The sequence below is a fragment of the Pelodiscus sinensis genome, chromosome 20, assembly GCF_052426305.1.
Source record: "Pelodiscus sinensis isolate ZL-2025 chromosome 20, ASM5242630v1, whole genome shotgun sequence".
In the NCBI taxonomy this organism is placed as follows: Eukaryota; Metazoa; Chordata; order Testudines; family Trionychidae; genus Pelodiscus; species Pelodiscus sinensis.
In genome coordinates, this window is record NC_143071.1 from 1,046,593 (window position 1) to 1,069,455 (window position 22,863).

At 69.2% G+C, this 22,863-nt stretch overlaps 1 protein-coding gene across 1 annotated transcript; it reads right to left on the minus strand.

Annotated features, from left to right (window-relative positions):
• Positions 1-18,110: 18,110 nt before the first annotated feature.
• On the minus strand, positions 18,111-20,279 carry NPB (neuropeptide B). The gene is made up of 2 exons (XM_075904203.2): positions 20,023-20,279; positions 18,111-18,477 (listed from the first exon to the last, which is right to left on the minus strand). Exons 1-2 carry the CDS (start codon positions 20,236-20,238, stop codon positions 18,352-18,354), a joined length of 342 nt encoding a protein of 113 aa, XP_075760318.1. The 5' UTR covers positions 20,239-20,279; the 3' UTR covers positions 18,111-18,351.
• Between the last annotated feature and the right edge of the window lie 2,584 nt (positions 20,280-22,863).

Consider the following 22,863-nt stretch of genomic DNA (forward strand, 5'->3'; position numbering starts at 1 on the left):
ATGCAGTTGAAGTCCCCGCCCAGGACTAGGCACTCACGAGGATCCAGAGCGCCAAGGAGGACAGACGCCCGCTGGCAGAAACGGAGCCTTTCCGGGCCGGACGTCGGGGCATAGCTGTTAATGAGATTTAATGTCAGTCCCTCCATCCGAACCTGGAGATGCAGCAGATGGCCCTGCATGACCTCGGCGGTCCCCAGCACCTCAGGCTGCAGGTTTGGGGAGAACAGGTGGTTCTTGACGGGCCGACAGGTGGCTGAAATAAACCCTGTCCCCCCCACTCCAGCCTCCGCGGCCGGAGCTGTGTGGGTCTCCTGCAGGAAGAGGACAGAGTACTCCCCTCCCGGAGGAAGGAGAGCACCTGACACCTGCGGAGACCCAACCCACAGCCCCAGGTGTTTAGAGTGGTTAGATGATCAGCGTCATCAAGAGGGCTGGGGAAGATCCTCGCCAGCAGGGGTGCTAGTGGTCCCCACTGGGCCCCGCAGCAAACAGACTGTACCCGAACATGAGCAGGGCATCACGGAAGCCGCTGGTCAGGGAGGGGGATCAGGAAAAGGAGGAAGAGGGGAGGGATTAGGGAAGAGAAGTGGGGGGGAGTAGGAAGCGGGGTGGGAAGTTCAATTGGGAAATGGGTTGAACAGGGAGCAGGGGTGGGGCAGGGCGGTGGGCTCCAGCGCCACAGAGCGTGCAGCACCAGCCTCCCCAGCACCGGGGTGATGGGAAGCGATGAAGTCCCGCCTGCTAAGCGCCTGCAGGGTTTTGGCAGTCACGGCCGGGCCAATGGTCTCACCCTGGGGTGACAGAGGCCAGGAGAAGGGAAGGCGGCAGGTTGGAAGGGGAAGGAGAGGTTGGTTGTTGTCCCTCCCGAACATGATGATTCCCCCCCCCCCCAGACAGCCGGGTCAACCCCAAAGCCTCCCCCTCCTGAGAGAGGAAGGCGAGTCCGCTGCCTGCCACCAGGGGGTCGCCCTCAGCAGCGGCAGGGGTAGCGGCCGCCTCTTCAGTGGAGGTGGGGACGGAGGGAGCATCTTCCACGGACACCCCGTCTTGCGGGGACCCCAGCAGGGAGGTTTCGCCCGAGTCCCGTCGCTCTCCTCCGCGGGCCCAGCCTTGGTGGTGGCAGCAGCCCCCGCACGCTTGTCTGGGCCCTGCGGAACCCACGTGGGACTGAGGACAGCCATGGTTGGAGGAGGGGTGACCAGCGATGGTGGGGCCAGTGCCCTCCCAGGCATCGGGGGTCCCGAGTGCATCGCCGAGCCAGGCCAGTCCCTTTGGACAGAGAAGACACCGGGCCCCCCCCCGGTGTGGTACACCCGGTACCGGGCCCCTTGCTGGGGCACCAGAAATGACCCTTCTAGGGCTTCTCCGCCATGTCCCGCCAGCAGTAGTTGAGTTGTACCTGCTGGCGGAAGGAAAGGGCGTGGCGGAGGGTAGGGGATTCAGGACTGAGAGGCCTCCCCAGGGTGGAGAGGAAAGGCAGTAGGGCGGCATTGGGGAGGAAAGGGAAGGAACAGATTAAAAAACCACCACCCATACGCCCAGGTCCTCCAAAGGCTCAAGGGGAACATGGCCTCCCTCCCCCCACCAAATCCCGCTCCACTGCCAGGAAGAATACCACCTTCCCGAACATCTTGGAGGCCGCCACCACGGACGTGGGCCCCACCACATGTGCCCACACCCACCCACAGGTCTCCACGTGGGGCGAGGCTGCCACCAGGACACAACGGACCCCGTACCTCCTGGTCAGGGTGGGAAAGGGGCGAGGCGGCTTGGGAGGCAGCAGGTGGGGGAGTGTGTGTGTGAGACACACAGCTACCTGGGCGAATGCCCTGGGGTCTGGGATACTGTTGCCCCCAGCGCTGGTGGAAGGAACAGGGGTGCGGGAAGGAGGGGGAGCCACAGCCGACACGGGCTGGGGTTGGGGAGTGAGCCCTCACCTCAGGAAGTTTTACCCTCCGGGCAGGGCTCTTACTTTTTGGTCCCCTGGCCCTTCCTACCCTTCAGGGGCCTTCTTAATGGTGGCTGGAGGAGCCGCGGCAGGAGCAGTCAAGGCCCCGGGGTCCTCGTCCATGTCCGCCCCCTCTACTGTGTGACGGGGCCCGGCAGCCTCAGAGGAGTTGTCGTTTTTAGGTAGGGTTGGCAGGTGTCATCGGACAGCCCCTCCATTGTGGGCATGGGCTGGGAGGGACGACAAGACAACCAGTTAGGGGAGGAAGGGGGTTCACCGCTCCCCCCGCTAGGCTGGAAGTGGGTGGGAGGGCGCCAATCCAGGAGAGGGACGGGGAAAGGGGGAAGGAGCGCAGCTCCCAGCACAGGCTGGAGAGAGCGGCTCCTCCGGCCACACTGGGGAAATGAGGGCAAATTAGTATTTAAAGCCCCTGGGGACAAGCGAAGCTGCGTGTGTGGGGAGTAACTGAAAAAGGGGGACGCTCAGGCAGCAAACAGAGGCCCAAAGGGGATGGGTGGGACAAGCAGTAGAAGGGAGGCAGGCAGTGAGGGGAGGGGGAGCTAGACACGGCCGGGGGAAGGGAACCCGTGTGCCCACAGCACCTGCTGCAGGGCCCCGCAGAGCAGAGGAGGGGCGGGGCGGGGCCGAGAAGGGACAAAAGGCCCCTACAACAAGGGGCGGGGCACCATCCCCAGCACCCCACAAGCCCCACCCAGGGTGCTGATGGAAGGCCCCTTAGTCTCCCCCCAGCACAGGACAGGCTGTGGGAAGAGAAAGCCCCAGGGGCTGCCCCTTACCTCCTCTGCCTCAGGGAAAGCAGCAGCAATGGTGGAGTTCAGGCCCGCAGAGGTGAAGAAGAAAAGGGGGGGCAAAAATAGGCCCCCAAGAAGATGGGAGGGGGCCTCCCCTCCCCCCCAGAGGCAGAACAGCAGAGACCCCCCCCTCCCTAGACCCAGCACCCTCAGCAACTAGCTGGGGGAAGGGGGACGCTGCCTGCGAAAAGGCAGGTGGAAAAAGGGGGCCTGGCCCAGAACATAGGGGTAGCCAGGGCCCACCTGCCAAAGCAGCAGCCCCTCTCCAGACACCCTTCCCAAGAAGGGAAGGGGGGAGGAGACAGGGCAGCACCCTGAGAGCAGGGGCCCAGATACAGGGGAGCTGGGTGTGTGGTTTAGGGTTTTAGAGGCTGCCAGAGACTGGCCCAGCAGTTCAACACCTGCAGCCCCTCTGGCATCAGAACACTTGTGGCCAGTTCAGGCTGATGGGTCCTCACTCAGCCAGGCAGGGGAAGAGGGGGGGCTGGACCAGAGAAGTGAAGGCGAACAGCCGCGACGGGACTGACCCAGGGCAGTCTGCAACGAAGCCTGACCCAAGGCATCAGGAGGAGGTACCCAGAGGGGGGCCACTGTTCAGTGGGGTAAGGGCCAAGCCTTGTGACCCACTCGGGTCTACCCCCCATAGGGCCCTGGGCTGGAACCTGGAGCAAGTGGGTGGGACCGGGTTCCCCCCAGCTGTCTTCCTGGCTGGCGGGCTGCCAGCGAGAAGCAGGGGAGGCGCTGTGGACAGTCAACCTGTGGAACTCCTTGCCAGAAGATGCGGTGAAGGTTAGAACTTTAAGAGGGTTAAAAAAAGAGCTAAATAGATTCATGGAGGTTAAATGGCTATTAGCCAGGATGGGTAGGAATGGTGTCCCGAGCCTCAGTTTCTCTGGAGGTGGGCGTCAGGGGAGGGATCATGTGAGCATTGTGTTGTGATCCCTCCCTCTGGGCCATCTGGCACCGGCCGCTGTCGGCAGACAGGACACTGTTCTAGATGGACCTTTGGTCTGACCCAGTCTGTGAGGAGTGTGGGTCCCCTCCCTTCTGCGTCCAGGTCTGGCTTTCCCTGGAGGCGTGGGAGGCCGGCCTGCATCGGGGGTCTGAGCTAGCCTGGGCTCATCTCTGCCTGGGATATCAGCCTGGCTGCCTTCAGGGCTGGAGCTTGAATCGGACAGGCCCTGGGGCCCCTCCAAAAGCCCAGCCCTCCCGGGGATGCGAGTGCAGCCAGCTGGAAATCCCACTGAGGGCCTGGGGGGCACTTTCACCTCCGTGCTGCACAGGGTGGGAATTTCCCCCTTGGGACTTTCCTCGTGCCGGGCCGAGTCGTGCTCCCTCCCTGCAGAGGCGCCCTGTTCCGCTGGGGCCTCTCGGGCAGCAGCCGAGGCGGACGCAAGCGCGGGCAGCCCGCCCAGCCCACCCAGAGCCCGGGACGCGCTCCGGCCCCACGGCGGTGGGCTCGCTCGTGCCCTGGGAGAGGTCCCCTCCCACTGCCTTCACTGCATGCGGGACAATGGGCCCTCCCGCCGCCTCGGCTTCATGCCCCAGCCTGCAGGAAAAGCGACCGGCTCTGGCAAGGCCCCTCCGCCTGGGAGCGCTGGGTTCAGCTCCACGCTCCCCAGCCCTGGACACCGGGCAGACCGGGCTGCAGACGGTGGATGGGCTGGGGCAGAGCCGACTCCCTGGGAACAGCTGCGGGGGCTGCGTGCGTCGGGTGTGCGTGCGCCCTCCAGCAGCCGCCGGTCTGTGCAAACCCAGGCCGTGCCCCCGGGGCCAAAGGTCTGTCCTCGCCCCTGCGCCGATTGCTCCATGGCCAGAGCCCCTCGCGCCGGCTCCATGTTAGCAAGTGGTGCCAATGGAATCAGACCAGGTCCAGGCTCTGGGGACTGGGGGCACTCGCTGCTCCTGCTGCCTGGCCCCATTCAGAGCCGGCACGTTTTCCCTTCTCTCCGGAGCCTGCAGCGTGTGGCCAGTCCCCTCGGGGCCTGAAGTCTTGATTCTGCCCATCAGCCAGACAAGCAGCAGGAGCTGAGTAGCTGGGGGGAGGGGGGGGCACATGGGTCTGAGAGCCTGGGCTGGCGTCGGGGAAGGGACAGCGAGATCCCCCCGGGACAGATGCCAAGGGCTCCGTGGGCCCCATGTTCACTCTGAACTCCCTTTGGCTCCCATGTGGCTTCTCTCACCTGCTTCCCCCTCGCATCCTGCGCAGATGGCTCCTGTCCGAGCCCTGGCTCCCTGGGGCTGGCCTGGTCTGTATAGTGGGGGCACTGAGGGCCACTGGACTGGGCTGTAACACAGGGCAGCCCACAGCAAGCTGGGGGGGGGGGCAGCAGGCCTAGCCCCCTTGTTCCAGCTCCTCCAGAAGGCTCGCTGTTCCAGGGAGCTGGTACTGATCAGCCCCGTGGGGGGCTAGAGTTCTGGGGTGAAGGTGGCTCTTTGGGGTTGATCACGGGCAGGGAGCTGTGGGGCGTTTTACAAGGGCCCCGTCCCTGCGCCGGGGTGTCATCGTGTAGGTGATGAACAGATTCACCGATAAACGTGCATCAGTGAATGCCGGAGACCACGCACGTTCCCCCACCGGTTCACGCTTAGCAGGCTGGCCAGCAGTGCAGGGCGACAGGCAGCCGGTGCATGGGGGAGCTGGTTTTTAACCCCCCGCCTGGCCCCCCGCGCTGCTGCCTCAATAGGGGGGCAGGAGCGGCAGGGGGGTCCTCGGGAGCAGGGCGGAGAGCACTGCCCCCCCGACTATCGGCTAGTCGAGTAACCGATAATGCATGAGGTGATGCGACGGCTCAGTCAGCTGACACTGCACAGCCCTGGGCCCAGGCCCCGTGCGCCCCTTCACTCCCCAGGTCTGCGCCCTGCGCCCGCAGCCAGGCCTGTGCACCAGCCACACCAGGAGAGGAGCCGTGGGAGGAAGAGCGTCCCGGAGCCAGTGGGACCAGGGCCTGCGGCGGGGGTGAGCAGGATGCAGCGTTGCACGTGTGTGGCCGGCAGGCAGCAGGGCCCCGCCCGACAGCGCCGTCCCGGCAGGGGCTTGCGGGTGGACACGGTGCAGGTCTGGGGCATGTTAGACCAGCCCTGGCAGACACAGCCCTGTGGTTCCGAAGCAGGAGCGTGCAAGCTGCCTTGTGGGCCCCCGGGATTGCCATGGGGCGTGTCCCCCCCCGCGCGGCAGAGGGGCGTGTGCGTGTCTCGTGCCCCCCCCACGCCGCAGAGGGGCGTGTGCGTGTCTCGTGCCCCTCCCACGCCGCAGAGGGGCGTGTGCGTGTCTCGTGTCCCCCCCGCGCCGCAGAGGGGCGTGTGCGTGTCTCGTGTCCCCCCCCCGCGCCGCAGAGGGGCGTGTGCGTGTCTCGTGTCCCCCCCCGCGCCGCAGAGGGGCGTGTGCGTGTCTCGTGTCACCCCCACGCCGCAGAGGGGCGTGTGCGTGTCTCGTGTCCCCCCCCCGCGCCGCAGAGGGGCGTGTGCGTGTCTCGTGCCCCCCCCGCGCCGCAGAGGGGCGTGTGCGTGTCTCGTGTCCCCCCCACGCCGCAGAGGGGCGTGTGCGTGTCTCGTGTCCCCCCCCACGCCGCAGAGGGGCGTATGCGTGTCTCGTGTCCCCCCACGCCGCAGAGGGGCGTGTGCGTGTCTCGTGTCCCCCCCCGCGCTGCAGAGGGGCGTGTGCGTGTCTCGTGCCCCCCCCGCGCCGCAGAGGGGCGTGTGCGTGTCTCGTGTCCCCCCCCGCGCCGCAGAGGGGCGTGTGCGTGTCTCGTGTCCCCCCCCGCGCCGCAGAGGGGCGTGTGCGTGTCTCGTGTCCCCCCCCGCGCCGCAGAGGGGCGTGTGCGTGTCTCGTGCCCCCCCCGCGCCGCAGAGGAGCGTGTGCGTGTCTCGTGCCCCCCCCGCGCCGCAGAGGGGCGTGTGCGTGTCTCATGTCCCCCCCCGCGCCGCAGAGGGGCGTGTGCGTGTCTCGTGGCCCCCCCCACGCCACAGAGGGGGGTGTGCGTGTCTCGTGCCCCCCCCACACCGCAGAGGGGCGTGTGCGTGTCTCGTGCCCCCCCCACGCCGCAGAGGGGCGTGTGCGTGTCTCGTGCCCCCCCCACTCCGCAGAGGGGCGTGTGCGTGTCTCGTGCCCCCCCCACGCCACAGAGGGGCGTGTGCGTGTCTCGTGCCCCCCCCACACCGCAGAGGGGCGTGTGCGTGTCTCGTGCCCCCCCCCACACCGCAGAGGGGCGTGTGCGTGTCTCGTGCCCCCCCCACACCACAGAGGGGCGTGTGCGTGTCTCGTGCCCTATTGTGCGGGGGTGGGGGCCGGACTTCATCTCCCAGGCGATGCTCTGGCAGTTCAGGGAGGAACCTGCGGCCGGTGCCTCTCGCTCCTGGGGCCGGGAGCCCGTCCCAGGGGGGACGACTGACGCTTGAGGCGTGTGATGGGGAAGGCGGGGGGAGCTTTCCGGGACCCCCCCACCGCACTGAGCCTTGGGGGGCGCAAAGCTGTGGCTTGGGGGTGGGGCTGTGGGAGGCTCCGCCCCTCATGCTGAGCGGAGGGTGACCTGGCCCATTTGGAGCCCTCCCCACCCCCTTGCCCCAAGCCCAGATGCTTCAGCAATTGCAGCTGGTCTGGGCCCTTCTGTCCCTGCCCCAGGTGCCTGCTCTGCGCCGTCCTGCAGCCTGGGCTCCCGGCTGGGCCTTCCCTGGGCGAGCTCGGCCCACTCCCCGAGGGGTGAGGCTGTGGATGGGCCCGGTAAGGCCGGGAGGGGGGCAGCGACCAGGGCTGGGCTGGGCTGGAGCGGCTGCTGGTCCTGTCCCTGGAGAGGGGCCTGGGGCCTGGGCTCGCCCAGGGTCCTGCAGGAAAGGGCGGGAGGTGCCGGAGCAGTGGGTCCTGGGCTGCTCCTTGCCCGGCGGGGGGGCCTCAAGCTGGGCTGCGGCAGCATTGACCCGGTGGGGGGGCTGCGCCGCGTTGGCGTCTGGCACCACCAGGCCTGCTGCCTGTTCGGGGCCTCTGGCGTCCAGCAGCTGCTGCCTCGTGCCTGCCCGGCCTCGCAGACAGCCGCTCTCTGGGCCCCGGACAGTGGGCGGGGGCGTGATCCCCGCTCGCCGAGACCTGTCAGGCCTGCCCCTGCACCGCCGGATCGCACGGCGTCTCAGCGGAGGCGAACGACCCAGGCGGGCGCCCGAGGCGGCACATCTCCAGAGAAAGCCGCTGCCCCGGGCCCCACCGCGCACACGGCTTATTAAACTGTCAATGCTGCTTCGTCTGCTCCCCGCGTGGCGCCTGGCTGCGGCTCCGGCTTCTCGGAGGGGCTGGAAGCGAGCGCGCCCGCCGGAGCCCGTCCCCCGCGGCCCTGCTGCCACGCCGAGCAGAAACCTTTGTCTGGCTCCGAGCCCCGCGGGGCCCCTCTGTCTGGTCTTGTTTGCTGGAGCCTGGCAGTCCTGGGGGAGGGAAGTGACTTGGAGTCACGGGGAGGGGGGGCTCATGAATCCAAGCCTGGGCTTTGCGTGTTGCCGAGCTGACGCCAGGCGCTGGGGAGGGGGAGGTCCCCGTGGCCTGGCTCCCAGAATCCGCGCAGGTCCGGGCACCTGTTCTCAGCAACCAGGCAACCCCGGCGCGGGCCCTCCCTGTGCCCAGTCACCGTGTCCCTCCGCCTCCCATCCATGCTCCAGGGCCGCGTCCTGTGGGGGGAGGGGGGAAGACACCTGCCCCACCAGTTGGGGCAGTTCCCGCAGGGCCACCTGCGTGGGGGGCTGGGCCAGGCCACTGTGTGTGGGGAACGCTGGGGCTGGAGAGACTTCGAGGCTCTTCCCTGCCAGGGCCTAGCCCTGGTCCCCCCCCACCCAGCACTGGCCAGGCAAGGGCAGTAGAGTGAAGTTGGTGCTGCTGGGGGAGGGGAGAGTCCCGGCCTGAGGACACAGCCCCTGGGTCTCTGCCTCGGCCCCTCAGCTCAAGGGCGCTTCCTGGCGAGCGAGCGCGGCCGGAGAAGGGAGCAGGACGAGCTCTGGGAGTTCTGGCTGCAGCCACAGACGGGGCCGGGGGGAGGGAGCTGCCACATGGGTGCTGGAGCCGGGACACCCGGGGCAGCAGCTCATCAGTGTCCCTCAGAATCAGACCCTAGAGCTGGCCGGGACCTCGGGAGGCAGCGAGTCCAGTCGCCGGCCCCCACGGCAGGGCCAGGCACCGCCGGGGCCAGTGTCTCACTCAGGGGTGCCAGGCCCTAGAGCTGGCCGGGACCTCGGGAGGCAGCGAGTCCAGTCGCCGGCCCCCACGGCAGGGCCAGGCACCGCCGGGGCCAGTGTCTCACTCAGGGGTGCCAGGCCCTAGAGCTGGCCGGGACCTCGGGAGGCAGCGAGTCCAGTCGCCGGCCCCCACGGCAGGGCCAGGCACCGCTGGGGCCAGTGTCTCACTCAGGGGTGCCAGGCCCTAGAGCTGGCCGGGACCTCGGGAGGCAGCGAGTCCAGTCGCCGGCCCCCACGGCAGGGCCAGGCACCGCCGGGGCCAGTGTCTCACTCAGGGGCGCCAGGCCCTAGAGCTGGCCGGGACCTCGGGAGGCAGCGAGTCCAGTCGCCGGCCCCCACGGCAGGGCCAGGCACCGCTGGGGCCAGTGTCTCACCCAGGGGTGCCAGGCCCTAGAGCTGGCCGGGACCTCGGGAGGCAGCGAGTCCAGTCGCCGGCCCCACGGCAGGGCCAGGCACCGCCGGGGCCAGTGTCTCACTCAGGGGCGCCAGGCCCTAGAGCTGGCCGGGACCTCGGGAGGCAGCGAGTCCAGTCGCCGGCCCCCATGGCAGGGCCAGGCACCGCCGGGGCCAGTGTCTCACTCAGGGGCGCCAGGCCCTAGAGCTGGCCGGGACCTCGGGAGGCAGCGAGTCCAGTCGCCGGCCCCCACGGCAGGGCCAGGCACCGCCGGGGCCAGTGTCTCACTCAGGGGCGCCAGGCCCTAGAGCTGGCCGGGACCTCGGGAGGCAGCGAGTCCAGTCGCCGGCCCCCACGGCAGGGCCAGGCACCGCCGGGGCCAGTGTCTCACTCAGGGGCGCCAGGCCCTAGAGCTGGCCGGGACCTCGGGAGGCAGTGAGTCCAGTCGCCGGCCCCACGGCAGGGCCAGGCACCGCCGGGGCCAGTGTCTCACCCAGGGGTGCCAGGCCCTAGAGCTGGCCGGGACCTCGGGAGGCAGCGAGTCCGGTCGCCGGCCCACACGGCAGGGCCAGGCACCGCCGGGGCCAGTGTCTCACTCGGGCGCCAGGCCCTAGAGCTGGCCGGGACCTCGGGAGGCAGCGAGTCCAGTCGCCGGCCCCACGGCAGGGCCAGGCACCGCCGAGGCCAGTGTCTCACCCAGGGGTGCCAGGCCCTAGAGCTGGCCGGGACCTCGGGAGGCAGCGAGTCCAGTCGCCGGCCCCACGGCAGGGCCAGGCACCGCCGGGGCCAGTGTCTCGCCCAGGGGTGCCAGGCCCTAGAGCTGGCCGGGACCTCGGGAGGCAGCGAGTCCAGTCGCCGGCCCCACGGCAGGGCCAGGCACCGCCGAGGCCAGTGTCTCACCCAGGGGTGCCAGGCCCCTTGGGGGCTCTCGGGAGTCTGGGGGGAACGTTGACAACTGGCATTTGGAGCCCACTGAATTGTTGTTTAGTTTCACGGCGCTTGATTATTTTTGTACTTTTAACCCAAACGTTTCCGCGCCCGCCCGGCTCTGCGATGGGAGAAAAAACATTGTCTGAAAACTGCAGGGACTGGGGGGACTTTATTACACACAGGTTGGGACCAGCCCTGGTAGGCGTGTCCACCCTGCTCTGAAATATCCCCAGGGATGGAGGTTCCACAGCCCCCAGGCAACTCCCCAGTGTTTAACCCCCCTGGCAGGCAGGACGATTTGTGCAATGCCCAACCTCCCCTCCCTGGCTGCTTGGCCTGTCCTCAGGGCCACGGAGAACCACGTTTCTCCCCCGTCTTGTAACCGCCTTTAGGGGGGAGGAGCATGCGGGGTGGGGGGCCGGGCCGGCCCTGCAAGACGGAGGCTGGAAAAGGGCCCGTGTGCCGCTGCAGGTGGGGGAGGTGAGTCTGGAAGAGGCAGGCGGCCCAGGGGAGCCGAGCTCAGGAGAGGCCACAGTGTGGCTGCTGCCCGAGGGGAGGGCTGCAGCTGCCAGTGCTTGGTGGCGCGTGGGAGGGTTGCGGGCATGGGCTGGAGCCGCGTGGGCAACGCTGCTTCCACCGGGCCGGGACAGAGCCCTGGGCTGCAGCTTCAGGCTGGTCCAGGAGCCCTGCCAGGTCTGAGCGCCTCTGCCAGCCTCGCCCTGGGGCGTTTCTCCTCCGTGGCCTCTGACATCATGGGAGCCCCAGGCGGGGGGTGACCCGGGCGGGGCTGCTGCACCTTGGGCCCGGGCCCCACTCCGAGCGCTCAGCCGGGCAGTACCACGCTGCCTCCTGCTGGGGGTGGGCTAAGGCCTCCCTTGGTCAGTCAGCTGAGTCGGCGACGGGGAACCGCAGCGCGATTCGCCCCCCCCTCTTCCATGTCGTACGAGCCCTGGCTGCCCCCCCACAGTAGCTCTGCCCCCCCAAGACAGTGCAGGGGAGCCAGTCTCAAGGGGGCCAGTGACTGGGCGAGCAGCGGGCGGCGCATGAGGCACTTGGCTAGCAGCTTCCATCTAGTCTAGGCTGGGCAGAGTGGCCATGTCTCCTCCTGGGCTGTGCTGAGGGCCCCCAGCCCTGCTACAGCTGCAGAGCCTGGAGTGGGGGCTGGACCAGGGGCTAAGGGAGAAAAGGGGTTCACCTGGTTTCTTTCCAGGGGGAGTGAAGCTGCCTTGAACCCCTGTGCGGGGGCAGGGCGATGCTCTCCCGGGCGTCCGTGGTCCTTCCAAGGCCTTGCGCGATGCCTGGGGAGGAGGGCTGGGCCCTCTGGCGAGGTGAAGGGGACAGGGGAGCAGGCAGGTTGGGTGCAGGGACGCCGGCAGGATCCCCCCTAGTCCCCACAGTGCCTCTGGGAACACACAGCGGCTTGTCCACCCTGGGCTGGGCTTCGTGTCCCGCTGCGAGCAAGAGGCAGTGCTGAGACCCGCTGTGGCCGAGGGCTCCTGTCCCCGTGGGGCGGCAGGGCAGGGAGGAGAGCGCAGGGCCAGGCCTGGGGAGGGGGAGCTGGAGGAAATGCGCCTGCTACCCTGACACGTTCCCAATAGCGATGTGACTGCGTGAAGCCAGCAAAGCCCCATCGATTTCCCATTAATCCCCCTGTGGTTTATTAGGCACGTGGCTGGCGCCTGCCGCCCCAGCCACCCACGCAGAAGGGGGCTGAGTCCTGCTTGGGTTGATAAAGACCAAAATGTCTAGTGGGGGGGGGGGTGACAAGGTCGAGGTGTTTGGCACCGAGCGGGGGGTGTATCCGGACCCAGGTCCATGTGGGCAGGTTTCTGCCTGTCTCCCCCCCCCCCACGCTGCATGACCTGCCCCTGGGGCAGCTGAGGCCCTGGGGTAGCCTGCACCTGCCCTCACTGAGCACTGCTCTGCGGCAGCCTGAGATGCCCACTCTCTGGGGTGGGCTGCGGGGGGGCCCTCGGCTGGGGGCCGGGCCGGGCGGTGCTGCTGAAGGCAGAGGCATTAGACGGGCTGTGGGCTGGCACCAGGAGCGCTGGAAGATTCAGGTCTCCCTCGCCAGAGACCCTGCCCTGAGGGCCCAGCCCCTGTCTCTGCGGGCTGGGAATTTCTTCGGGCTTTGGGTAGCGGCTCAAACTCTGAGCATGAGTCCAGCCCCCAGCCCTGGAGGTGGCTGAGGCCAGGAGCCCCCGGCCCTGGGGAGTGCAGCCGAAGCCAGTTTGAAGCTCGCCGCTTGAACCCCTGTGCGGGGGCAGGGCGATGCTCTCCCGGGCGTCCGTGGTCCTTCCAAGGCCTTGCGCGATGCCTGGGGAGGAGGCATCCTGTCCCTGTGGTCCCAGCTGGCAGGGGCCACGCAGAGGTGCATCCCGGGGGAGCGGATCTCCGGAGCAACGGGCAGCCGGGGAGAGCCAGGCCCCGTGCTGCACGGACTCGGCACAACTCCCGGCCGGGGAATCGCAGCAGGCTGCCCCGTGCGTTCCAGTGATTTTCCACTGGCTCGTTTGCGCATCAGCTGCCACCTGGAGGGAGCTGATGGCGTGTTTGTCACTCGCCCAGGGGGGCACCTGGGTGCCGGAGCCAGTTCCGTGTAAATGGAGGGGAACCTGCCATCTGGCAGCTTGTGCTTTCCCCATAATCTCTCCCGAGCAGGGGGCAGGTTGAACGGGGTGGAGGGTGGCTGCTGGGCGCCCGGGCTGGGCCTCCAGTGGGGACTGATGGCTCTCCTGGGGGCCAGGCCGTGGGTCTGAGAACAGCCCCAATGACACATCACTCACCAGGCGCCTGCAGCGCATCCGCTGAAGATCAGTGAGGAAGCATTTCTGGGGAGCCAGGGCGTCCGGATCCCACTCCTGGCTGGAGCCCCTGTTGCTCCAGGCCGGGAGAGCCTGGCTCGGGGTGAGGGTGGCGCCGGCAGCCCCCTTACACCAGGGCGCTGGGCAGAGCACAAGGGGGCGCTGAGAGGGCCCGGGGGGCTTTGGCTGGCGTTGGCTGGGCAGTGCTGCTGGGTCAGTGCAGGCCCAGGGTCTCTCTGGTCATTTCCTCCCCCTCGGGATCGGCTCCGGGGCAGCCCAGCGCCTCTCTGAGCTACCGGCCCTTCCAGGCTGGCCCGGGGCCCAGGCGGCAGCAGGGCGCCAGCCCAGAGAGTCTAGCCCCGCTCTGGTGGGGGCGGCGAGCAGCAGGGTGGGGACTGGGGCTCATGGCCTCTTGCTCTCCTTGCGGGAGCCCAGCTCTGGGGCCTGGCAGCGAGGCCGTTTCTGGCCTGGGGCCGGCTCCTCGCCTGCTGCTGCTTGTAATGAAGAGGCAGCTGCTGCCGCCGCTAGGGAGGGGAGAGCTGGTTCTGCTTGACAGTGTGTGTTAGTGCTGGCCCCATAACTTAGCGCTCTCGCTAATTGGCTCATTTATTCCTGCTAACGAGCTGATTAATGAGAGTGGCATCTGCCTCATGAGCACTGGGTTCCTGCAGCTGGGGCGGGGGAATAAGTCCACTTCCTGACAGGAGAACCTGCCCGGGACGGGGACCTCCCTCCTCGGTGCCCCACGGGGGCATTGGGCTGCCCCTTGGGGAGCCGGCAGGAGCTTGTCTAGTGGGGAAGGCAGGCGATGGGGAGCCCTGCTTTGCTGCTGCCCTCTTGCTGGGCCCCATTTGTACAAGGGGGCAAACTCTCCTGCCCCCCGGGGGATGGCACCGCACCAGGCCCCTCAGGAGCCTGGGGGCAGCCGCTGCCTGGCCAGGTGAGCCTGTGGCCCGGGGAGGGGCCGCTTTGCTGCCCTTGTCTCGTTGGCTGGGGAGCCCGATGGGGCAGGCACCCCCCAGCTGTCTGCAGCACTAGGGCTCTGGCCCCGGCAGGGCTGTCAGACTCCCAGCACCCAGCCCGCCTGCTGCGAGACCCTGGGGGCGGGAGCAGGGACTCTAGGGCACCTGTGGGCTGCACAGACTAGGCCCAGCTGGAGCACGGCGCGGGAGAGGGAGCTGCCCTGAGCCAGCCCCGGGCAAGCCCCACAGCCTGGCTGGCATGAAGGAGCCACAGGGCGTCCATGGACCGAGCCTGCACCTGCACCGGACGGCTGGGCCATGGGGACAGGTGTGAGCTCTCCTCCCTCCCACAGCGAGGGGCTCGGGGAGAGCCCGCAGAGTGGCCCCTTTTCCAGGCTGGCGCTTTGCTGCAGGTGGAGCCCCAGTGTGTGACCGGCCTGCAGGGAGCAGGGCCCCCGGGTGGGGTGCTGAGCAGGAGGGAGCCAGGGCAGGGGAGGCGGGTGGGTCACTTCCCCTGCCCCTCGGGCTTTGTCTGACAGAAGCGTCTCGGGGATTTTTCCTGCTGCTTGGCCTGGGAGCAGCCACAGCCCCTCCCCTGCCTCTGAGTGCTGCAGACCTTGGCCTGGGGGGTGGCCGGTGGTGGGAAGTTTGGCTGCTGCAGCCTCCCTGTCCTGGGGCCTGGCGGGGCAGCGGGCGCGCTGACGCACTGCCTAGCCGGAGGCCCTGGCCCCGGTAGCAAAGCAGGGGGAGTAGTGTCCTGGGGCCATGTCCTGCCCCTCGTCCTGCAGGGCCTGCCCATGCTGCCCCGGGGGTGGGAACCCGCCAGTGGGTGACGAGGGGAGGGTTTGTGTCCTGGGGGCACCGCAGCCCACACCTGTGCCCTGTGGCTGCTAGGGCCCCCAGAGAGCGTCTGCAGGGAGGCCCCTTTGGCTTTCCTCAGGACCCGGGGCCCCAGGGGACCGAGCCATGGGGGGCGGGAAGCTGGGCCTTGCAGCCGGACAGCCCTCGCTTCTGGCAGTCACTGCTCTGGCGCACGGGGGCCCAATTCAGCTCTGGGTCTCTAGGGCAGGTGCCGTGCGTCTCAGGCTCTGCAGCCCCCGTGCCTCTCCAGACTGCCTGCTGCGGCTGCTGGTGTCAGGCGGGAAGCCCGGGGATTTCCCAGGCACTTGACTCTTGTGGAAGCACGGGCGTTACGGAGCTTCGGATGGAAGCTCAGGGCTCCAAAGCCCCTCCCTGATGGTGAGCTCATCCCTGCCAGCTGCCCGGCGTCCCTCTTGCTGCAGCCCAGTCCTGGGTGTGTGCAGGCCCCCCCCTCTGGAAAAGCCTCCCCCCCCCCGTTCGGCCCGGTGTTACTCCCTAGAGCCGGGCCCGGGAGCTCCAGCGCAGCGCCGGGCGAGAGCCGGTGGGGAGACGGGCCTGGAGGGGGGAGACGGGCCTGGAGGGGGGAGACGGGCCCGGGAGCTCCAGCGCAGCGCCGGGCGAGAGCCGGTGGGGAGACGGGCCTGGGGGCGGCGCCGGGCGAAAGCCGGTGGGGAGACGGGCCTGGGGGCGGCGCCGGTGGGGAGACGGGCCTGGGGGCGGCGCCGGGCGAAAGCCGGTGGGGAGACGGGCCTGGAGGGGGGAGACGGGCCTGGGGGCGGCGCCGGGCGAAAGCCGGTGGGGAGATGGGCCTGGGGGCGGCGCCGGGCGAAAGCCGGTGGGGAGACGGGCGAGAGCCGGTGGGGAGACGGGCCTGGGGGCGGCGCCGGTGGGGAGACGGGCCTGGAGGGGGGAGACGGGCCTGGGGGCGGCGCCGGTGGGGAGACGGGCCTGGGGGCGGCGCCGGTGGGGAGACGGGCCTGGGGGCGGCGCCGGTGGGGAGACGGGCCTGGGGGCGGCGCCGGTGGGGAGATGGGTCTGGGGGCAGCGCAGGGCTCTCTGAGGACTCCTCGGTCGTGGTATCGCTGCTGGCTGCCTAGCACCTTGCCTGACCCGGGCTCCGGGCTGGACTGCAGCTGAGTAGACGGCCCCTGTCAAGGCCAGCTGGGGCCCAATGCACTGGCCATCCAGGGCAGCTGGGGACGTTACAGCCCTCAGGGGAGAGGATGGCGCATGAGACCAGGAGCAGGCGGGCCCGGCGCTGGCTGAGCCAAGCAGACAGAGCTGGGAGTGGGCAGGCTAGGGAGGTGAGGCTGGTCTCACAGGATGGGGCTCTGCTCTCCTCCTGGCAGGGCTGGGGGGTGGCACACGCAGCTCCCACTGACTGGAGCCCCTTTCCCCTGGGGAAGCACCTTGTGGGGGCCCCTCCTGCAGCTACGGAGCAGGCCGGGCGAGCCCAGGCCGGAGGGCAGGTGCTGACGCTTGGCCTTTGGCCATTTGCCTGCTCTCTTCCTTGCCCCGGGCTAGGCCAAAGCTGCGTGGCCCTGGCTGACTGTGTCAGTGAATTGGGGTCAGCCTGGCCCCTGCCTGCTCCCAGCTCGGCTGCACCCACTCAGGGCCAATGCTGCCCCGGGCCTCTCCTGTCTCCTCCCTGCTGCTGCCCCAAGCCCCGAGCCGTGTCCTCCCGACAACTGTGCTTTCCTCACGGCCGTGGGGCGGGGCTGGCCCTTCGGGGCTCACAGTGGGGTTGCTCCAGGGCAGGAGGCTGCAGCTCTTGGTGAAGCGAGGGCAGGGGGGCGGGTGAGGGGGGCTGTTGAGGGTGAGGGGGATGGGTGAGGGGAGCTGGCGAGGGGGGCGGCCGAGGGGGAGGGGGGCGGCCGAGGGGGACAGGTGAGGGGGGCTGTTGAGGGTGAGGGGGATGTTTAAGGGGGGCTGGCGAGGGGGACAGGTGAGGGGGGCTGCCGAGGGCGAGGGGGGACGGGCGAGGGGGGCGGGTGAAGGGGGCTGTTGCCAGACTTCCCATCATGACGCGGGACCCTGAGTAAGCTGGGCTGGCGAGGGGGACATGCAGTGGGGGGCTGTTGAGGGCGAGGGGGATGGGTGAGGGGGACAGGCGAGGGGGGCGGCCAGCAGGGCGAGGGGGGCGGCCGAGGGGGGCAGGTGAGAGGGGCTGTTGAGGGTGAGGGGGATGGGTAAGGGGGGCTGGCGAGGGGGACAGGTGAGGGGGGCTGCCGAGGGCGAGGGGGGACGGGCGAGGGGGGCGGGTGAAGGGGGCTGTTGAGGGCAAGGGGGATGAGGGGGGGCTGGCGAGGGGGACAGGTGAGGGGGGCTGCCGAGGGCGAGGGGGGACGGGCGGGGAGGCGGGTGAAGGGGGCTGTTGAGGGCGAGGGGGATGGGTGAGGGGGGCTGGCCAAGGGGGACAGGCGAGGGGGACGGCCGAGGGGGAGGGGGGCGGCCGAGGGGGAGGGGCGAGGGGGGCTGCCGAGGGGGAGGGGGGCGGCCGAGGGGGAGGGGCGAGGGGGGCTGCCGAGGGCGAGGGGGGCGGCCGAGGGCCAGGGCTGCTTTCCGTCTCGCAGCTGGGGCCTCGCTGTTGGGGTCCCCTGAGGTGTCTGTGCTGGGGGAGATGCTGGCAGGGCAGGAGTGGAACGGGGACGGGGGCTGCCCAGCTCCATCAGCCCGGAGCCTTCTCCTTGTCTGGGCTGGCTCCTTGCGCTTGGCTTCTGCGGGGCCAAGGCCTGGCCCACGGGCTGCCTGGTCCCCCAGGGCCGGGGCTGTGCTGGGCTCTCAGGGCGTGGGGGGGGGGCTGTATCTGGGCATTGACTCTCCCTGGCCTGGGGGGGGGGGCTGGCTTGTCCTGTCCCCCTAAAGCCAAGGGGGGGCCTGGCCCCTGGCCCAGACCCCGGTGGTCAGTGGGAGCCGGCAGATGCTCTGCCCCCGCCCCCCCCCCGCCCGAGCCTGCTCCCCAGCGGAGGGGGAGGGGCTGAGCCAGAGTTCCCGCTAACATCCCCCTCCCCCTCCCCACGCAGCGTGGAGACAGACTGTGCCCCAGCGGCTGGGCCCCGCGGACAAGCCCCGGCTGCCGGCGGGGGCCCTGGAATCTCTCGTGGGCGGCGCCCAGGCCCCGTCCCAGGGATGCTGCCCCGCGGCCGGGAGAGGTGAAGAAACGGTTCCCAGCCCCTTTGCGGGGGGGGGGGGGGGGGTTCCTGGACAGCGCGTGCGCCAGGGCTGTGGGGTACAGATCGGGGGGGGGGGCTGGGTCCTGAATCAGCAGCTTCAGGGCTGCCCGGAGCCCCACCCGTAGGACCCCTGCTCCAGTCCCACTGACCGCCCCCCGCAATCGCCCTGGGGGGGCAGAGCGCTCCCGGCCCCCCCGCGAGAGGCAGGAGCGAGGCCGGAGGGAGTCGAAGGAGCCTTTATTGGGCGGGCGGCGGGCTCAGGCGGCGCAGTCCGACGGGTCCAGGGACACGGTGACATCGGCCTCGCACTGGATCGTGCTGGGGACTCCGGGCAGCAGCTGGCAGCTCCGCAGCTCCGGGGCCACGTCCTTCACGCAGGGCGCCTGGGGCGGCAGAGGGCAGGTCACAGCCCGGGACAGCGACCCCCGGCCCGGCCCCTGCCCCCTTCCCCCCCCCTCCAGCCCCCCCTGCCCGCTGCCCCCCGGCCCCCGTCCCCCGCCCCCTTCCCCCCGCCCTCCAGCCCGGCCCCTGCCCCCTTCCCCCCGCCCCCTTCCCCCCGCCCCTTCTGCTCCCCCCGCCCTCCAGCCCGGCCCCTGCCCCCTTCCCCCCGCCCTCCAGCCCGGCCCCTGCCCCCCCGCCCCCGCCCCCCCCGCCCCTTCTGCTCCCCCCGCCCCCCAGCCCGGCCCCTGCTGCCCCCCGCCCCGGCCCCCCCCCTACCCCCCGCCCCCTTCCCCCCGCCCTCCAGCCCCCCCCCGCCCCCCGGGCCCCCTTCCCCCCGCCCCTCGCCCCCCCGGCCCGCCCCCCAGCCCGGCCCCCGCCCCCCGCCCCGGCCCCTGCCCCCGCCCCTTCTGCTCCCCCCGCCCTCCAGCCCGGCCCCTGCCCCCCCCGCCCCGGCCCCTTCCCCCCGCCCTCCAGCCCGGCCCCTGCTGCCCCCCCCCCGGCCCCGGCCCCCGTCCCCCCGCCCTCCAGCCCGGCCCCTGCTCTGCCCCCTCCCCCCGCCCTCCAGCCCGGCCCCTGCTGCCCCCCGCCCCGGCCCCCTTCCCCCCGCCCCTTCTGCTCCCCCCGCCCTCCAGCCCGGCCCCTGCTGCCCCCCGGCCCCTGCCCCCTTCCCCCCGCCCCGCACCTTCTGCTCCCCCGCCCTACAGCCCGGCCCCTGCTGCCCCCCCCCGCCCCGCTCCCTGCCCCCTTCCCCCCGCCCTACAGCCCGGCACCTTCTGCCCCCCGGCCCCTGCCCCCTTCCCCCCGCCCCGCACCTTCTGCTCCCCCCGCCCTACAGCCCGGCCCCTGCTGCCCCCCCCCCGCCCCCTGCCCCCTTCTCCCCGCCCTACAGCCCCGCACCTTCTGCTCCCCCCGCCCTCAATCCCGGCCCCTGCTGCCCCGCCCCGTACCTGCCATCCCGCCCTACAGCCCAGACCCTGCCCCGCCCCCCCCTCAGCCCGGCCCCTACTGCCCCCCCCCCGCTCCCCTCAGCCCGGCACCTGCCCTGCTCCCCCAGCTCTACAGCCCGGCACCTTCTGCCCCCCGGCCCCTGCCCCCTTCCCTCCGCCCTCCATCCCGGCCCCTGCTGCCCCGCCCCCGCTCGCCCGCCCGGTACCTGCCATTCCGCCCTACAGCCCAGACCCTGCCCCGCCCGGCCCCTACTGCCCCCCCCCCGCTCCCCTCAGCCCGGCCCCTGCCGCCCTCCGCCCCGCCCTCCAGTCCGGCACCTGCTCCCCTCTCCCCTGCCCCACAGCCCGGCACCTGCCGCTCCCCGCCCCGCACAGCGACCTCCCGCCCGGCACTTGCCGCCCTCTGCCCCCAGCCCGGGGCTGCTGCCGCCCTGCGGGGGTCCCGTCGGGGCTGGGTCAGGGACCGCGGCTGGGGCTCAGGCCGGTCCGGCAGGCGGTTGCGGGGCTCCGGGCAGCCCCCGCACTGGCCCGGCCACTCACCATGCTCCGCGGCTCGGGGGGCAGCAGCGGGGCGCGGCTCTCGGGCTCGGCGCGGCGGGCGTAGGGGGCGCGGCGGAGCCCGGACAGCAGCCCCGAGGCTCTGCCCACGGAGTAGGCGCTGGGCCCGGCCGCCTGCTTGTACCACGCCGCAGCGGGCGGGCAGAGCAGCGCGGCCAGGGCCAGGCAGAGCAGGGCGCGGGGTCGGGCTCCCTGCATGGTGCCAGCGGCGGCTCTGACGGCGGCTCTGCCATCGGCCGCCCCTTATAGCGGGAGTGGGGCGGGGGAGGCGCCTGGCGCCGCGCGGGGCTCGGGGGGGCGGGCTCAGCCGGGACTCTGCGGGTTGGGGCTGCCGCCCGAGGGGGAAATCGACCGCGAGGAGCCCAGCGCTGCGGGGCAGGAGCCAGACACCCCCCGCCCCGCACGCGGCAGGTGAGAGCCCCCCCGCCCCAAGCACCCGGGGGCCCTGGGCTGAAATCGGCTCCCCGGCTCAGCGCTTTAACCTGCCTAGGCTGGAACCGCTGCAAGCCGGGGGTGCAACAGCCCCTCAGCCCGCTGCCCAGGGAGCAGCCTCCGGGCCCCGCCACGTGCTTTCCGGAGCGCACCCCCGGTGTCCCGGGCAGGGCGGGGCGAGCCGCCCAGGGGCTCTCCCGGTTCCCCGCCAGCTCCTGGCGCCCCCTGGCGGATCCGAGTCCCGCGCGCTCGAGTCCCGCAGGGCAGCGCTGCACTAGGGCGCTTGCTGCATCCATCGTGTCTTTGGTTCAGCGACATCCCCAGCCTGCAGGGACACGCTGCCCCAGTGCCACAGCCACGCTGGGCCCCCACTCCAGCCAGGGCCAGCGCCACCGGCTGGGGGCTACTGCTGGTGCCCACCCCAATGGGCCCTTCTGGCAACCCCACTGTGCTCTCTGCCCCTCCCGTCACATCTCAGGAAGTCCTTGTTTTAGGCCTGGGAGGGGGAACCGTCAGCAAGCTGGCGGCACGTGGGTTTCCAGGGTTAGCGCTGGCGGGCTCGAGCGGTTTGCTTACCTGTAGGTCTGCAGGCATGGCCGCTCGCAGCGCCGTGTCCACGGTTCACCATTCCCGGCCAACAGGGGCTGCAGGAAGCACTGGCAGGGAAGGGCACACCATGGCCACTGGGACCTGCGAGGGCTCTGTGACTGCACTCACGTAAACAAAACCCTGTCTGGGCTTGCCTGCAGCTAACCCCACAAACTGCTTGCGGCCATGGGCCGGAGGTTCCCCACCCTGATCTAGGCTGCTAAGTGTCAGATGATGTGGGGAAAGCTGAAGCACTCAATGCTTTCTTTGCCTCTGTCTTCACGGACAAGGTCGGCTCCCAGGCTAACGTGCTAAGTGACGCAAGATGGGATGAAGGTGGGCAGCCCTGGGTGGGTAAAGAACATGTTAGAAACTATTTAGAAAAGCTAAACGTACACAAATCCATGGGTCCGGACTTAATGCATCCAGGAGAGCTGAGGGAGTTGGCAAATGTCATTGAGGAACTTCTGGCCATTATCTTTGAAAAGTCGTGGAGTTCGGGAGAGATCCCGGATGATTGGAAAAAGGCAAATGTAGTGCCCATCTTAAAAAAAGGGAAGGAGGACGATCCAGGGATCTATAGGTCGGTCAGTCTTACCTTGGTTCCTGGAAAAATCATGGAAGGGATCCTTAAGGAATCCATTTTGAGGCACTTGGAAGAGGAAAGTGATTAGGAACAGTCAGCATGGATTCACAAAGGGCAAGTCGTGCCTGACCAATCTGATTAGCTTCTGTCATGAGGTAATTGGCTCGGTGGACATGGGGAAGTCAGTGGATGTTATATACCTTGACTTTAGCAAGGCTTTTGATACGGTTTCCCACAATATTCTTGCCAGCAAGTTAAGGGAATGTGGATTGGATAAATGGACGATAAGATGGATAGAAAGTTGGCTAGAAGGCTGGGCCCAGCGGGTAGTGATCAATGGCTCAATGTCAGGATGACGGTCGGTTTCTAGTGGAGTGCCCCAAGGATCTGTTCTAGGACCGGTTTTGTTCAATATCTTTATTAATGACCTGGCTGAGGGGATGGATTGCACCCTCTGCAAGTTTGCAGATGACACTAAGCTAGGGGGAGAGGTAGATACGCTGGCGGGCAGGGATAGAGTCCAGAGTGACTTAGACACATTGGAGGATTGGGCCACAAGAAATCTAATGGCATATTAGGTTGCATTAAGAGGAGCATTGCCAGCAGATCCAGAGATGTCATTATTCCCCTTTATTCAGCTCTGATGAGGCCACATCTGGAGTATTGTGTCCAGTTCTGGGCCCCATACTACAAAAAGGATGTGGACACATTGGAGAGGATCCAGTGGAGGGCAACCAAAATGATTAGGGGGCTGGAGCACATGACCTATGAGGAGCGGCTGAGGGAGTTGGGTCTATTTAGTCTGCAGAAAAGAAGAGTGTGGGGAGGGGGGATTTGAGAGCAGCCTTCAACTTCCTAAAGGGAGGTTCCAAAGAGGATGGAGAGAGGCTGTTCTCAGTGGTAACAGATGGCAGAACAAGGAGCAATGGGCTCAAGTTGTGGTGGGAGAGGTCCAGGTTAGATATTAGGAAAAACAATTTCACTAGGAGGGTGGTGAAGCACTGGAATGGGTTACCTAGGGAAGTAGTGGAGTCTCCATCCCTAGAGGGCTTTGTCTAGACTGCATCCCTTTTCCGTAAAAGGGATGCAAATTAGACACATCGCAATTGCAAATGAAGCGGGGATTTAAATCCCCTCCGCTTCATTTGCGTAAACATGGCTGCCGCTTTTTTCCGGCTCGGAGCTTTGCCGGAAAAAAGCGCCAGTCTAGACGGGGA